Source organism: Camelus dromedarius, chromosome 14, assembly GCF_036321535.1.
Source record: "Camelus dromedarius isolate mCamDro1 chromosome 14, mCamDro1.pat, whole genome shotgun sequence".
Classification (NCBI taxonomy): domain Eukaryota; kingdom Metazoa; phylum Chordata; class Mammalia; order Artiodactyla; family Camelidae; genus Camelus; species Camelus dromedarius.
In genome coordinates this window covers 40,167,797-40,184,961 of record NC_087449.1, presented here as the reverse complement: position 1 = coordinate 40,184,961, position 17,165 = coordinate 40,167,797, and the positions used below count along the sequence as shown (strand labels likewise).

General features: G+C 44.6%; 2 protein-coding genes across 2 annotated transcripts; both read left to right on the top strand.

Annotated features, from left to right (window-relative positions):
* The first annotated feature begins 536 nt into the window (after positions 1-536).
* On the top strand, positions 537-2,766 carry LOC105090938 (olfactory receptor 2A12). Its single transcript, XM_064493349.1, has 4 exons — positions 537-542; positions 997-1,052; positions 1,290-1,365; positions 1,780-2,766. Exons 1-4 carry the CDS (start codon positions 537-539, stop codon positions 2,764-2,766), a joined length of 1,125 nt encoding a protein of 374 aa, XP_064349419.1.
* A 2,464-nt stretch (positions 2,767-5,230) lies between these two features.
* LOC116156961 (olfactory receptor 2D2) lies at positions 5,231-12,725 on the top strand. Its single transcript, XM_064493348.1, is given in 4 exon segments — positions 5,231-5,245; positions 11,736-11,877; positions 11,880-12,589; positions 12,591-12,725. Coding segments are annotated over 4 exon segments (1,002 nt in total).
* Positions 12,726-17,165: the final 4,440 nt, after the last annotated feature.

The following is a 17,165-nucleotide window of genomic DNA, read 5'->3' as shown; positions in this document are numbered from 1 at the left end:
GTGTGAGCACCTCCTTATTCTCAGCCCTCATCCTGGCTTCAGGGTTTGCCATTTGCACTGCTGACCAATCCTCATCTCTTGGATGTATCCCTCTTAATGTCCAAAACTCTGAGCTTCCCTAATTCTCTTCTTCCCTTCATAAACATTCCTGATCTGGATCATTTTTCTTCTCTATCCAATTATTATTGTTCCCTAAAGCTCAGCACAAAAATGTCACACCATCTTCTTTTGCCCATAGCCTGGACAACTTCTCCATCCTCAGACCTCCACCATCATCCTGTAGCAAGCAGTCCTCACAATCATGTTTTCAGCCCTGTCCTCTGGAACCTAGATGCTTGAAAAGGTCATGATAGCTCCTCTCTCCTCCCCCACTCCTGCCACCCAGCTTCCCATATCTAAATTGCTACCATTTATTGAACAATTTCAATAGACCAGATGTATTTCATGCAGTTTCCTCCATGGAAGAGGTACTACAGTTGAAGCACATGGGACTCTGAGAGGCTAAGTGACTTAGGAGTAAGTAAAGAGGGCACAAGATGCAGGTGTGTTGACACCTGAGTCTCTGCTCTATGTCTCCTATGCTCTGGTCTCTTGTCTCCAGCTCCTGCCAACACAATCCTGTTCAGCTGACTTCTCAGCTCAGCCCTCCCCTTGGTGCTCTTGGCACTGATGCAATCACAGGTTTCCAGCCTGGTGTTCTGACATCAAAGAGTAGCAGACCCAGAAGATTCCTGTGGAGTAGTCAAGCCCAACAGCCTCACTTAAAAACGGGGCTGTGAAGTTCACAGAGGGGCATGGAGTTACCTAAAATCACACAGAAAATCAGGGGCAGAGTTAGGACAAGCCCCCACTCTTCTGATTTCCAGACTCCTCCCACTTATATTAACCCTTTTTACTTGTCTAGTGTTTTGTATTTTGCAAAATTTCTTGACATATGGTATCTCATATACTTCTTGCCATTACCCTGTGCCATAATGTCTCGTTTCTATCCAACAGATGGGGAAACTGAAGCCAATGGAGGTGAAGGGGCTTGCCCAGATCCACACAGCTTGGTAAGTGACAGCCATGGGACACTCAGGAAGAGCCAAATTTAAAATGTGGTCATAGGGTAGTAATTGAAAGGATTCAATGGAAAATTCCACAGATATCCAATCACAGGAAACAAAGCTTAGACAGACCTCGGGGGCTGAGGGTAGCAAGTCAGGAACCAAAGTCACTCTCTCAGTTTCTCAGGGCTGTGAGGTCCCTACTCTCTGCTTCTCAGCATGTCTGCTTTCTTACCTCTGTAGGGCCTCCACATTTCTTCTCTATGGCTTCAGCTCCCCTGGGGCTTTGGGTCACCACCACACCAGCTCTGGGTTGGCAGTACCTCAGGCACCCACCACAGCCCTCTGACCTGGAGTTTTGGTGCCATCATTTTAAATTTTCAGCAGAGAACTATTCTTCAGATTTGGACAAGTATACACCCTTGGAAGAACTCAGCAGTGGCTGGGGGTTGTCTGGGGACCTGTTACAAACATAGCTACCTAATACCTTGCTTTCTATAGGGGAAGATGGGTTCCAGGAAAGGGCCTGAGTCAGGCATCCTATATTCTAGTACAGGCATGAATCCAGATCCTCTGACTTATCTCCCACTGCCAGAGTTGCCCTAGTTTCCTGTCTCTTTTCATTCAACTCAACAAAGGTTTGATCAAATCTGGGCAAGCTACTGTGCAAGGAGCCATGTGTGTGGCTCAGTTTTGGTCAGCTCCATCCTCCCTCCTCCAAGGCTGAGGACAGAAAACAGGGAAGTCCTTGTCTCCTTATAGGCAGATCACCACGCAGAGCCTTGGCAAGGACAACCACAGCTCTGTGTCTGAGTTCATCCTCCTTGGCTTCTCCAGTGAGCCTCAGGTCAGAATGGTTCTGTTCACCTTCTTCCTCCTCCTCTACCTCATGACCCTTCTGGGCAATGGACTCATTGTCACCCTGATCTACTTGGATACACACCTCCACACACCTATGTACTTCTTTCTCAGTGTCCTTTCCTTGGTGGACATGAGCTATGTCACCACCACTGTGCCCCAGATGTTGGTTAACCTGGTATATCTAAGGAGGACCATCTCCTGGGGAGCTTGTGCAGCACAGATGTTCATCTTCTTGGTCCTGGGCATTGCTGAGTGTGTTCTCTATGCCATCATGGCCTATGACAGGTATATGGCCATTTGCTTCCCCCTTCACTACACCCTACTCATGAGCCGTCCCATTTGTATTAAGATGGTCACAGTCTGTGGGTCCATTAGCATAGCGGGGGCCCTGATCTACACTGTCTTCACCATGCGTCTGCCTTATTGTGGCCCCTACAAGATAAACCACTTCTTCTGTGAGGTCCCTGCTGTCCTGAAGTTGGCCTGTGCAGACACATCCCTCAATGACCGGCTGGACTTCATCTTGGGTTTCATCCTGCTTTTGGTCCCGCTCTCCTTCATCCTGGCCTCTTATGTCCGTATCTTTGCCTCCATCTTAAGAATCCATTCATCCCAGGGGAGACTCAAGTCCTTCTCCACGTGTGCTTCCCACATCACTGTGGTCACCATGTTCTATGGGCCAGCCATGACCATGTACATGAGGCCTGGCTCCTGGTATGACCCAGAGAGGGACAAGAAGCTAGCCCTTTTCTACAATGTTGTCTCTGCCTTCCTCAACCCCATCATCTATAGCCTCCGGAACAAGGATGTAAAGTGGGCCTTTCTGAAAGTACTTGGCAACAGAGGGACAGCTCAGTGACCCAGGATGTTTCAGAGTTGTCCAGAGTCATGGGCAGATTTGATGGGGCTCATGTAGTATCATAAAACTATGTCAATTCTGACCAACTTGAGCCTTTCTGGGGCTATGAGCTACCTAGAAAGGATGAGACCACCCCTACATTGAAGTTCTCCCCATTGGTTGGAAAATTTCCAGCCACCACCACCCAGTGACACAGCTGGGATTGAAGGCAAAGGATTTCTTTTACAGCAGCTATGTCCTTATGATTCAAGACCAACGCTTTATTGCTTTTCCTGGGTTCTCTCCTCATCTCTGAAAGTTTATGTCAGTTTTAGTATAATCACAGCCAAATGTTTAACATGCACACATGCTTGTCTAAGTGTAAAGGGTTGGTGGGGGGCAGTGGGGCAGTGAAGATGACATAAATCATGGACAGATTATGCAGGGACAGTCTTGTATTACTGTCTGATATACACTCACAAATAACATTAGCATAACTTTTTGTACTAGGTGCCATAAAATCTAAGCTGGAATTGTTTAGATATATTTATGTAACAATATGGCTAATAATCTGGTCTGAACTCAGCTTATGAAACTGACTCTTACCTGGTTTTACATTTTAAATCTTACTTTTACTTTAAGAAAATAAATATGTATGTTTCATAAAAGAAAAGTATGTGTGTATATCTATCTATATCTGTATATATGCATCTCTCTCTCTGTGTACATCTGTATGATGTGAGAGTCAGAGTGAGTTATACAGAAAAAAATTATAAAATCTTTTCTATATATAACAAAATTCCCATTTTATCACATCTAAAACAAACACGTTAATATTTTGCCATATTTAGTTTGAGTCTTTTCTTTTTTTAAAAGAAGGATTAAATAATTACACATAAAGTTGAAGTGCTCTTTGAATATCCTCACCTCCTCTGAATCAACTACTATCATTAAATTGAAGTCTATTCAGTGAGTTTTTAAGATTTTGCCTACATACAATTGTATCCATAAACAATACATAGAATTGTTTTTGTATGAATTTTAAAATTCATAATGGTAGCATATCAGTATCACTCTAAAAAATTTTAAACTCTGTTTCTGACATCTATCTGATAATTATAGGCCTAACTCATTCTCTTTCACAAGCATTTTAATGTACCACATTTCATTTATCTAATTCTTTGTAACTGAACATCTGTTTATATCCAATTTTTTTTACTGTTTAAACAATTCTGCAACAAATGTCTTTGGACATTTCTCCATATGTAAGCATTTTTCCTAGGATTTATGTATAGCAGTGAACTTGGCTGATTTTAGAATCCAACAACTTTTAAACCTACTAGGTACTCTGAAATTATTCTTCTCAAGTAGGGATACCATTCCACATCTTTCATTCGCATCAGCACTTGATTATGTCACCCATCTCAGCCATTCTAAAGTTCCTCTCTACCTCACAGACGGAAAGTGGAAACATTGTTTTTTGTTTCATTTATAATTCCCAGATTGCTAGTGAATTTACCATCTTTTCGTAAGACTGTTGGTGGTATTACGTAGTGAAGTCAGCCCTGGGGTCAGACTTCTGTGTTCTAACCTCAGCTCTACCCGTTAGTGACTCAGTGATGATGGGCAAGTTACCTAAATTCTCTGAGTCTCAGTTTCCTCATCTGTTAACGGGAAGAAAATCCTATAGACCTCAGAGGGTTGTTGGAGGGATTAAATGAGATAATACATGTAAAGCATTTATCATAATGAAAGACAAACAGTAAGTGTTCAATGAATGTGAGATACTGTTTACCTTTTCTTAATTTGTAGTTTACCATATATTTTGGATATTATGCTTTGTCTATTACATGCATTGAAAATATTTCTCTCAGTTTATTACTTGTTTACTTTATTGCAGAAGTGTAGTATATGTTTATTTTTAAATTTTTATAATAGATGCAAACAAGCAGAAGAAAATGGAAATCGCCCATTACTTTAGACTTAGGGATAACTACAGTTAACATTTCAGGGTCTAAAAAATTTTTAATTGCTTTTATTAGTATTTTTGAAGAAATATATTATAATATAATTCATATACAATTTATTCTTTCCATGATTTTAAAAATTGAATTACACAGTATGTATTCTTCTGTAACTTGATTTATTCAGTCAATATAGGTTTTGACATTTTTCCATGTTGATTTGTTTTCACTGCTGAAAAGTATTCCTTTCACTTTTTTTGGCAAACAGAATAGAATAACAACTTTTAATGAATAGAATTCTTACTGAATTTATGAGTCTTTTCCTTATGCCTTTTCTTAAATGAACATATGTCAAAGATTTCATTGAGCTGCAGGAGGAGAGACTGGAGAGGTGGACCAGATTCAGCACAGGAAGGGCTTTGGAGGCTGGACAGAGGAGTGGAGACTAAATTCTACATGTGGGAACCGATGCAGGCTTCAGAGCAGCGGAAGAATAAAGTCAGAGCTGCGGGTTAGAAAAGATGGCTGTAGCCGCTGTGAGAATGCACGTTGCCCAGAGCCTGGCTGTTGAACTCAGGCCCTGCTGCTTGAGAAGGGAGGCAGATCACAGATCTAGAAACCCTGGTTGCTTGCAGGAGGACTGCCAGGGAGAGGATGCTCCAGGCTGGGCCAGGGAAATGCTGGGAAAGAAACAGCCCTCCAGAGGGGTGAGGAGGCCCCTGAGGTGGGGGCTTCACCAGGGGGCAGGCAAAGTCCTCAGAGGGAGGTCTGAAGGTCTCAGAGGGAGCCGGAGTCAGATTCAGCTGGGCATGGACACCACCAAATCCTGAGCAACCCTCGAGCAGAGGGAGAGGCCTTCAGTGCCTGATCCATCCTGCAGTGGACTCCACACTGAGGTCAGCATCAGGAGAGCAGGGAGCAGGACAGAGACCTTCACCCAGGAGGAAGCACCCGGCCCTCACTGTGGCCACAGAAGTGGCCAGTAAGGAGGGGTGGGAAGGGATGTCATCCAGGGAGTGCAGGACGCAGTGAAGCTCTAGGGCTCTGGCCCCAACTTTCTGCCAACCTATCACACAGGGATGCAGGCTAGAATGAGCCCAGGAGGACCAGCCTAAGGAGCCTGCCTGTCCCAGAAGCCAGACTCTTGGGCTCCGCTCTCACCAGCCTCTCCCCTGTGCGGCTCCCAGCTTCCTGCCCAAGCCCCAGTCTGGCTCCTGCAGGGAAGCGTTGGGCCAAGTACCGAATGTAACTTCATTCCCCCTGGGCCACCTGGGGGCAGGTGGCCCTCTCATGCTCAGGAAGGATGGAGCCTGAAGTTCCTTTTGCCCTCCAGGCAGGACTGAACTCCTCCCTGTGCCTTGGCCAGAGACATCAACAGGGAGGGCTCCAAAGTCTTCACTGCAACCTCACTCCCTCAGAATCGTAGGGTGCAAGTTCCTTCTGCTACCTGTCCTAGGTCCTTGGTGCTAGAGTCCTCGAGAGGTGAGAGGCCACAGCGGGGGCCTGGCCCCTTCTTTCCTGCTTGAGAAAAGCTTCTCATCGAGCGACTTGAAATGACAAAACACACCCTCATGGGGCTGAGACCCAAGAGGCCACTGGGCAGTTCCAGACATCCACAGGCACCGTTCTTTATAAGACGCATATGAAAGTGTACCATGTCCTACACCAAATGTAATTAATGTATCACTTCCTAATGGCTATGTAAGAATTTAATAAGTTGCCATTGACTAACTGATAAAATGGGACACTTAAGAGTCATTTAACTATTCACTAATTTTTATTCTGAGAGATCCCTGTTTTTGAGCCAATAATCTTCCCTTTGAGATCTCTGTGAAAGCTCCAGGACCCTAGACACTTTGCCCACAGTTTCTAATGGATGAAACAGCCCTGGGGATACCACCTCAGGGGGAGGGGACAATTTCATGGCTTTCGTCACTCTAGACCTCCCAGGGTGCTTTATTTTTTTCCTGGGGAAGGAGGAGCAGCTGAGAGAAGTCCTGCCCTCAGGGCCCTGTCTGAGCCCCAGGACACACACACCCTCCCCAGCATCCACACTTGTGTCCCCAGCTCAGCCTCACATTCCCCCTGCCCGACCTGGACCTCCAGGAGGGCCTGGCCCGAGCATCCTTGGGGAGTGATGCTCCTGAGCAGGAGCCTGGTGCTTCCTTCTTGGCAGGAAGGTGGCTAGGGCCCCGGGGCCACATGCCACACAGGAGTGACCCCCTGAGTCTGAGGGAACCCTGCCTATAACCTCCTTCCCTGAAGGGTTATAAGCTCAGGACAGCAGCACCCCCAGCCATTCTGGGGAGCACCCAGGCTTGTGGGGAGCTCCAGGTAGAAGCCCAGCCTGGTTGGGTTCCCACTCACTTCTGTCTCTCTCCCCATGTCTATGTGAGTCTCTGCCGCTTTCTCTCTCTGTGTCCATCCCGCTTTCTCTGTCTTGAGTCTGTTATCATCTGTCTCTGCCTCTCTTTCTTTCTTACCTTCCATCCCTCTCCATGTGTCTCCTTCTGCGTTTGTTCTGCCTGCTGACTCTGAAGTTTTTGTCCCATCTCCCTGATCCTCTTTCTGAGTCTCTGGCTCCGTGTTCACTCTGACTGAGTCTTCACCTCGCTCTGTGCCTTTCTTTCCCTCTTGATGTCTATTTATCACTCGCTCTGCCTCTGGAGTTTCCTGCAGCGCAGTCCCGCTCAGGCCATCCCTGCTTCTCTCTTCTCCCCAGCTCATCACTGCCTCTTTGACTCACGAGGAGTTCCTCCTGCAGCACTTCTCTGAGTCCTCCCCTCGAACCTGTTTCTCCGCCCTCCTCCTCCACTGTCCCATCTCCCTCACCATCTCCCTCACCTTCTGGCCCCCTCAGCCTCTACCCCTCTGTCCAGTTCTCCGGTCTGCAGTCACCCTGTCTTCCTGCTCTTGGCCTCTCTTCCAGCTCCTTTCTCCCCAGGAGATTGGCCTTGCCACACTGCTCTCCACCTGTCCTGTCTGACTGCCTCTGTCTCTTTCTCTGTCTGGTCTCTGCAGCTCTTTGTGCTCCCACTGCCCCTTCTCAGCCCTCCGGTGCCTCTCTGTCACAGTCCTGGCTCACACTCCACCTTCCCAGCATCTCCGACATCCCTCCCCATCTTCTCCTTTCTCTCCCTGCCTCTTTCTCCCTTTGTGTCTCTACCTTGTCCTGTCCCCCTGACTCTCCCATTGGGTCTCCGTGTCTCCCTGCCTCTTTCCTCTAGTCTTTTGTCCTCTTCTTATACAAAGAGAAGAAGAAATGTTCCCCCACCTTCCTCCTCCTTCTGAGCCCTGCCCCTTCTGTTGATGTCATTTGCACTCCTGGCATCTGTTTTCCTCTCTCCTTGTCTGTGCCCCCAGATTCTAGTTCTCTGTGCCTCTCTCTGCCTCCTTGCCATTTGTGTTTGTGTCTCTCTCTCCCTTCTGGGTCCTTCCTATCTTTTCCCATCATTCTCTGTTTTTTGTTTTGTTTTGTTTTGTTTTTTGCTTCTAGTTTTACCTATTTCTCTGGGTCATTCTTAACTCCTGCAGGTCTGTGCTGATGCTGTGTGTGTGTGTGTGTGTGTGTGTGTGTGTGTGTGTGTGTGAGGTGGGGGGAAGAAAGTGGGAGGGAGAAGAAAATATATATCTTCAGAATTTGACAGAATCAGATATTGTTGTAATTAACCTCCTTTCTTTTTATAGATAAGAAATCATTACCTGCTCAAAGTCACAGCAGTAAAGGGCAAAAGTAAAAATTCAAAACTATCCTGAGTCTTGCTTCACCTAGCCTGTGCTGCAGGAGAGTAGATATGTAAGGAAGAGATAAATATAAGAGTCCAGAGTGAAAAAGAAAACAAATTTTCTCTGATTTCTTTTACATCCTAACAAGGGACCAAGGCTGGCCCCCAGCCCTAAGCCTGAGCCAGTTTGGGGACTACAGGCTCACCCCTACCAGGACCTTGCAATCACACAATCCATTTCTGTCTTCTCATTGGTAACAGGTCACCATCAGACCTGGCTGTCACAGGGTCAGAACCTGAGGTTCAGAGAGGCCAAGCAACTGGCCCTTAAGACACACAGCAAGCCAGCCAAGAGAAGTAAGAGTAGAAACCAGTCTCCAGGCTCCACTTTGGACAAAGACACACACTCATCAAAGGGCAAGGAGTCCTGGGGGGCAGAAGCCTGTCTCCCACATCTCCTTTGCTTCCTCAGCCCTCACCCTGCAGGTCCAAGCTGGAAATAAGAACTGGGCAGCTTCAGATCACCACAGACCTTGTTTAAGATCTGCATCTTTCAGGACCTATCTCCTATTCAAAACACATTTACCTTAACCAATAAATGTACTTGCATTAAACTACACAAGCTGATTCCCAGATGCAGCTCAGTGGAGGAGATGAGCCAGGGCAACTGGAGAGGCTCTCCCTTGCTTTTTCCTCTGGGCTTCTCCAGGTTCAACGTGTCTTTCTTCATCTCTGACCTTCCTCCCTCATATCCACCCTTTACCTAATTAGTCTGAATGGAGAAATCCTTATACAGTCTATCTTCAAAGTATCATTTGAACTTCATTCCTTATTATAAAAGTGATTTATGTTTATTGTGGCAAATTTGGAAAGTTCAGAGAATTTTAAGAAATAAATGTCACCTATAAATCTAATCACCAGGAACAACCACTGTTAACATCTTGGTATATTCCTTTTCAATTTTTAGTCTATGCATATGGATCTTCATACTATTAGAACTGGGTCATATATAGTTTCATATTCTGCTTTTTAACTTAACAACCTGTTGGAGCATTTCCCCACAATGTCAAATAGTCTCCAAAGTATTATTTTAAAGGCTATAAGGTATTCCATCATATCAATATACTATAATTTATTTAAGCAATCCTCTTTTATAGGACACGAAGGTTGTTTCCAGTTTTTCCCACTAGAAATAATACCACAGTAAACATCCTTGATGAAAATCTCTCCTCACAGCTCTGATTTTTCACCATGCAAAATTCTTAAAAGTGAAATTACATACTGTCCAATTTCCCAGCAGAAAGATTTGAGTAATTTATTTCCCATATGAATTCCCTTGTCAATAGATAAGAATTTCTGTTTTACTAAAAACTGGCCGATGCTAGGCATTATCATTTTAAAAGAACTTTTGCCAATATATAGCTTTAAAGCTATTTCATTGACGTTTTAACTTGCAGCCTTTAATTATTGCAAAGTTTATACTTTTTGTGGGTTCATTCTTCATTCAGTCTCTTCTTTTGTGAGTTGATTATTCGTATCTCATTCTTGGTTTTCCGTGTTTTTCTTTATAAAGAGAGAACTTTATATTTGAATGACATTAATCACTTGTCTTCCACATATGCAACAACTATTATTCTTTTTTTTAACTTAAGAGAAAAATTTATTTTTTATATGGCCAAAAACATTCATCTCTTCCTTTGCTTTTTCTTCCTTTATTTTTATCCTTACGTGAAAGAAAGAAAATATTGGCATTTAGGCAGGGAGAATGTGAGCAGCTTGAGTATAATATGGACACAGGGGAACTGAGAAAGAGCCAGCTTTCTCTTTACAATTAATTAAGTAGATCAGTGGCTCTCGAAGTGTGGCTCCCAGCCTCTGCAGTACCTGGAAACTTGCTATTTCTAACAAATTCTTGGGCTGTACCCCAGACCTTCTGAATCAAAACTCTGGGTGTGAGGCAGAGCAGCATATGACAAGCCCTCCAGGTGATTCTGATCCGCAGTGAAGTTTGAAAGCACTGGGCTGGAGGAATTGGGGTTTGTGGCTGGCTGCCCAAGTGATAGGAGTAAGGAGTCCTGAACAGGGAGACAGGGGAGATGGGAGAAGTTTCCAGGAAGGAGACCAGACTCCAGGAACATGACAGCTGACTGGAGACTACAGGGGAAAGGCAGCTGCAGAGATAACTTAGGGGCTTTCAATATTAAATGTTCATTTTTAAAACAGTTTTCTGTTCTGTGCTGCATTGTAAGTCATCTTCATTTTACTGACACCTTCAGGACAAGTTCTTACAAATAGTATCCTTGTGTTGGTGAGGTTCGAGGGCACAAAAGAGAAAAAGAATAGGGATGAATCACTGGAGAAGTCAGTACCTACACAAGGAAGACAGTGAGCGGGGGTCAAGGATTCAATGAGAGCCAGGATTTTAGAGCAAAGTACCAGGGAGGCACAAGAAACTCTCAAAAATATTGGGGAAATATAGAGCAGCTCAGATGAGGAGCTATGTTGCTTTATTTGCTTACTAAAGGGAAAGGGATCAACACCATGAGACTGAACGACTTGGAATATTCAGGTGATGCTTAAGGGCCTTTCTCTGTCCCACCATAAAATATTCATCCATATATTTTCTCCTAGATTGCCTTACAGTTCTATTTTTTGCATTTAACTCTGTAATGTATTTAAAATTTATCTTGGTAGACCACATGAAGTCACCTTTCCCACCCATATTATTTATAACTCTTTCTTGCCCCTCTGATTTATAACAAATAGTAAGCATTGGGTAAAAAAATAAAATAAAATAAGTTGAATCAATGACATAATTAATGAACACCAGTAAAGTTTCATTTACCAGAAAGAGCTAGCTCTTAAATATTAATGTTAACATTTATCCTACATAGCACTGACTTTAATCCTCAATTCTAATTTTAATTCTAATCCTAACAGGAATTTTTTAAAAAAAGAAAAAAACCTTCACCCAAATAATGAGTGTGATAGTCCTAACACTGATCTTAAACCAAGGCTTAGCAAGCTCTGCTGTCCCGAGAGAAAACACAAAAAGGGAGGAATAATAGGGAGAAACGCAAGGTTACCTCAGGAAAAGGAGAAGCAGAATGGAGCATAATGTACAGCGCTTCCCTGACTTGGTCTTCACCATTTCATCCCTGTGGCCCTCAATAAAATTCTGAAGCAGCCCCAGCAACACTCAAACGGCCATAGGGCCATATCCAGCAGTGCCCCCATCTGCTAATCCAAGCTTCCTATTAGGAAATGTAAATGAAACGACTGTGAAAATTCCTTGGCATAGAAACTCAATAAATTACATATCCCCCCGAACTCTTTAAACAGGCAGATTACGAAGCAGGAGCTCAACCAGTCCGCTGTGACAGAATTCATCCTACTGGGCTTTGCCCTCAGCCCCAGGACCAACCCTCTGCTCTTCACCTTCTTCTAGTCTCTTACCTACTGATCCTCGTAAGCAACAGCCTCCTGAGCACCCTCATCCTCCAGGACATGTGCCTGCACACGCCCATGCACTTTTCCATCAGGGTCCTGTCCATGCTGGACATGTGCTTCACCACCACTGCCGTGCCCCTGATGCTCGTGCAGGTTCTCAGCAAGAGAAGAGCCATCTCTTTTGCTAGATGTGTGGCCCAGATGTACATCTTCCTCCTCTTTGGGATCGCCGAGTCCTGGCTTTTCTCCATCATGTCCGTGGACAGGTACCTGGCCATCTGCCACCCGCTCCGGTACAAGGTCGTCATGAGCCGCTGTGTGTGCCTCCTCACGGTGGGCATCTGTGCAGCCTATGGTATGGTGGGCGGCCTGTCCGATACCTTCTTTGCTATGCGCCTGCCCTATTGTGGCCCTAATGAAATTGACCACTACTTTTGTGAGGTCCCTGTGGTCCTGAAGCTGTCCTGTGCAGACACATCCCTCAATGACTTGTTGGACTTCGTCACAGGCTTCAGCATCACTGTGGTCCCACTCTCCCTGGTTGTCACTGTCTATGCCAACATCTTTGCCACCATCATGAAGATCTGCTCAGCCCAGGGGCGAATCAAGGCCTTCTCCACCTGTGCCTCCCACATCACTGTAGTCACCATGTTCGCCATTCCGTGCATCATCTTGTACATGAGCCTGGGCTCTGACTCCTTGTCAAAACAGTGGCAAGAAAATGTCCCTTTTCTATAACATGGCCACAGCCTTCCTCAACCCTGTCATCTACAGTCTGAGGAACAAGGATGTGAAAAAGTCTCTCCTCAAGTTGATAGGACAGGGCAGGGCCCCAGAGTGAATCTTTAAAGCTGAAGATCGAGGGAGCTGTCCAGTGCAGGACTCACCAATCCCTCGGAACTCTTCCAGGAGACCTGGAAGAGCTGGACCCCATAAAGCCAGCCTCACCCTGGCCCAGTGGGAGGGAACAGGGTGCTTGGACACTGGCAGCATCTGTGACGGTGTGGTTCAGGACAAAGACGGTCGTGAAGACCCAACACAGTGGTCAGGAGCCTGGACCCTAAAGCCAGGCAGATCAGAATAAGAGACTTGGTTTTTCTGATTACTAGGCATGTGAATTCTTGCAGGTCATTTAACTACTCTAAGGTTTGTATCTCTTCCATACGAGGAAGTTGTAATGATTAAATGACATAATACATGAAAGGTGCTTGTCAAACAGTAATCTTTTAACAAATGTTAGTTCTAATTTTTAAAGTTTATTACTCAGGGATGAACTATAGTAACCACACAGGAACCTATGGGGCCTTCCTGGGACAGAACCCTCCCCGCCACCATGTTTTCCCCGTGCCTCTTGTCGGCAGAAAAACTTCAGCCTGCTAGGCCTTTCCCAAGTTCCAAAGAATAAATTTAATCAGAGAAATGAAAAAAAAATGCAGAAAGAAAGGGAAATAGTCAAGCAAGACAAAATAATAATAGTTTAGACATTAAGCAAAGTCAAGGACCTTTACTTCCTCCTCGTGTGCTATAGGTAACATTCTAAGCCACATCCTTCAGCTGTTTTTCAGATACTGAGAGCCCCACCAGATGGAAGAAGTTAACTGTATGCTGACCACAAGCATGTAGACCCCAGACTGGTTGGAACCAGAAGGTTGAGGATGTCGACTACCGATTACTTCACCACCAAACAATCAGATGAATGTCAGTAGCTGATCATGCACCTCACAACCTCCCTCCCTCGCCATGTCTTTAAAAACCTTTCCCTGAAAGCCATGGGGAGTTCGGGACTTTTGAGCACTAGCTACCTGGACTCCTTGCTTGTCCCCCTGCAATAAACGCTGCACTTTCCTTCACCACTATCTGGTGTCAATAGATTGGCTTTACTGTGCGCGGGCAACTGGACCCAGTTAGGTCGGGTAACATGATCAACCGTAAATTGGCTGCAACCCTTCTGGGCTGTGGAAGTGACTGGAGCCCCAGAGAGAAAGGGGTAGAGGGGTGGGAGCAGAGAGGAGAGTGGGAGTAGAAAACTCAAGAACTGTAAAGTAGGGAATATTAAGGTGAGGAAGAGACAGACCTGCGACAGAGGAACTGAACCTGTATCTACAAACTGTGCCAGTTAGAGCATCTGAGGTCAATTGACGTTGTCTTAGAAAGGGGAAAAATTCCATTTTATGACCATCTTTTTCCATTCTTTTGTATTTTCATATCTCTTGATTTCATTTCCCTTGTTTCTAACAAAGTTCATTTTTTTGAAAACTGTAGTCTCTCTTGCTGATCTCAAGGAAAAGGGACAGAATGAGGGGAATTAGAGGGTGGAGGGTAGATAGAATGTTCCCTCTAGATGCAAAATTTAGGGAGTCCAGAGAGAGGTTAAAAATTCTATGAGGAGTTTTTTGCTGTGTTCCCTATTGCTTGGAGTGACCTTCCCTGAAACTCTTGTTTATTTTTCATTGAATCTTCACAAACGTGAATTGTTTTTTCTCAGGCTGCACCAGTCTGCAGGGTCAGGTGACTGGGCGTCAGCCATATTTACTGACTGCTTGCTGCTACAGGAACTTCAGCGCCCAACAAAGCAATGCCTATGAGGTTCTAGGGACATGTCCCATAAGCTACTATCCAGCCCCTTTGGGTTCTGCTTTCCCAGCCCCTGCTGATGTGCACTGCCTATGAAACTCCTTGCAGAAAATCAGCTGGGCTGGCCAAAAAATATAACATGAGTGTCTGTGCCCTCCGTGAGAGACCAGGGTCCAAGTCAAGGGTGCAGGTTTACAGTGTCTCTAAGGGTATTACTCCACCCTACCATCCAGGAGCCACAGTATTGCATAAATAATGAAGAAAAATTAAAGGCAAGTAACAACACAGAGTATATAATTGCAACATACTTACAGATATGTGAATAATGTCGTTGACACAGAAAGGGCACTTACAAATTGGTAAGGAAAATACAAACACAAGTGAGAGTAATCAGTCTAGGCCCTGATTATATGACAGCCAGGACTTTCCCAAAGCCCAAGCTGTGGCCAGAGCATTGCAAAAAAAAAAAGTTTATTTCCATGCAGTCAGCTATGTTCACATTCCAGGTTTTAACAGCTCAGTTTGAACACGTGGTCAAACAAAGTCAAATGAAAGCAGAAAAACCAGCAAAGCGAATTTCAGCTCAATCCAAGATGTACTCACGCTCAGCGGCAGGCTGCCCAATGAGGTAGTAGTGGAAGCGGTCTTTCCCTCTGAGCCTGGTCAGAAAGTCTGCAGAGATGAGGTCTGCAGAGCCCAGAAGACCAACCTGGATGACCTCTGACACTGTATCCAGCTCTGAGGTTCATGATTACTAGAGATTTGCAGAGCAGGAGTGCCAGGCATGTTACCCCTTCCTACATTACTTCCCTCTTACAGGGAGTCCTGATGAAATGTTCTGCCCTCACATGTTCCCAGGGTGGTACTAATCAGAATTGGTTACAGCTATAGATTCCTCGATGTCTCTAATGGGATACATATGGATCTCCTGGCTGCTAGCAGCTGATGGGAATGGTGATCACAGAAATGCTGGGCTTTGCTTCTGATGACACAAAGGATACTGTGCCACATTTCAGAGCCACTAATACTAAGTAGTATTTCATGCCAAGTCTCCAGTCATCTGCAGGGGCCAGACCCCTGCTACCTCCTTTATCTCACAGTCCAAGAAGCTTGGCAAGATCAGAGGCATTACCATTATGGTTAAATCCAGCTGGTTCAAGGTCTCCACCAGGCAGGAGAAGTGGCTGCCACAAGGCCACGCCAGGCAGGCTAGCCCTGCACCAGCTTGCTATTTGTAGCAGTCAGAGTTCACTCAAGAAATTTAGCCACTACACAAGGTATGGATAAAGAGTTTATTTCAGAAATTAGACCTCACACAACTGTGGCAAGAACTGGGGAAGTAAAGATCTGGAAGGGGTATTGGAGGATCAGAGTAAAATCACTATCCATTCATCCCAAACCAATGGTAAAGGTAAGCAAGTCAGAGCTTACAGGAAAATATGATAAGCCCCAGGTCCAGTCACTTAACAGACCACAACAGAGGAACTCCTAAAGAGAGATCTCTGGAAACCTGTTGCCTCTGAGAGTCCCAGCCAAGCATTCAGTTGTGGGACTGTGGTCCCAGGGCCGGCTTTTGGTTAAATAAGCTTGCCAAGGAAACCAAGGACAAACTAGGACTCACAGAGCACTCAGCATCTAGCCATCACTATATCTGATCATGAAGACTTTTCGTCAAACCAAGTAGGAACCACTACTTCTGCAGACAAATCCCAAAGCACACAGAGAAGGGGATTCTGGGAAACAGTTCCCACCCTAAGCAATTAGGGATTATTTTAGGAATAATGGATTTATTTTAGGAATTAGACCTTACACAGTTGTGGGAAGAACTGTGAACCAAATTGAAAATGCCACAATCCAGCCATCATTATAGCAAAACATCTTTATTCTGTATTTTTCATTATGGTTTCCTATGTAACAATAGATAACTAGTACAGAGAAATTGCAAAGATCTCAAGAAAACTTTGGGGGATGATGGTTATAATTATCTTGATTATGGTGATGGTTTCATGGGTATATTCATATTTCAGAACTCATCAAGTTGGAGACTTTAAACATCTACAGTTCATTGTGTGTCCGTGTACTTCAGTCAAGTGAAAATGCATTATGAAAGCATCTGGATGGGAGGAGATTTTCACCCAATTGTTAGGAGATTCTAGTCCCCCCTACAAATATCACTTCACTAAAATACAGCTCAGTTATTTAGTGACATGAGGGCTTCTGCATCCTAAATTGATTCTCTTTTAATAGTACTAAGTGAAAAAGGACCTGTATTAAATCCCTGAACTCTATTTTATATGATCTTCATTGTTTTCTCTTAAATTGTTCGTCTTCAGAACTTGTTAAATCCCTGATTCAGCTATAGCCAGGTCACTGATCTGGGAATCTGGAGGTCATCTTGTACCCACCAATTTGAACGTATTTTCTTTTCCAGTGCTCAAGCACTCAATCTCATGTTCATTTAGTAACAAAAAAGATGAATATCCATGCCAGTTCTTGGCTAGGTCTTGTAAACTGGTGATATAGAAATGAATCAGATATGGGACTTGCATTCATGGAGTCCACTGTCTGGTATCTTTGTGCTTCAGGGACACCCACTGTCATAGCCCTTCATGTATTCTGATACATAATCTCACTGAATCTAACCTATTAATACATCATGTGTACCCATTGGATGTTGGAAATAATTTGGATGGAGAAGTCATGTAGG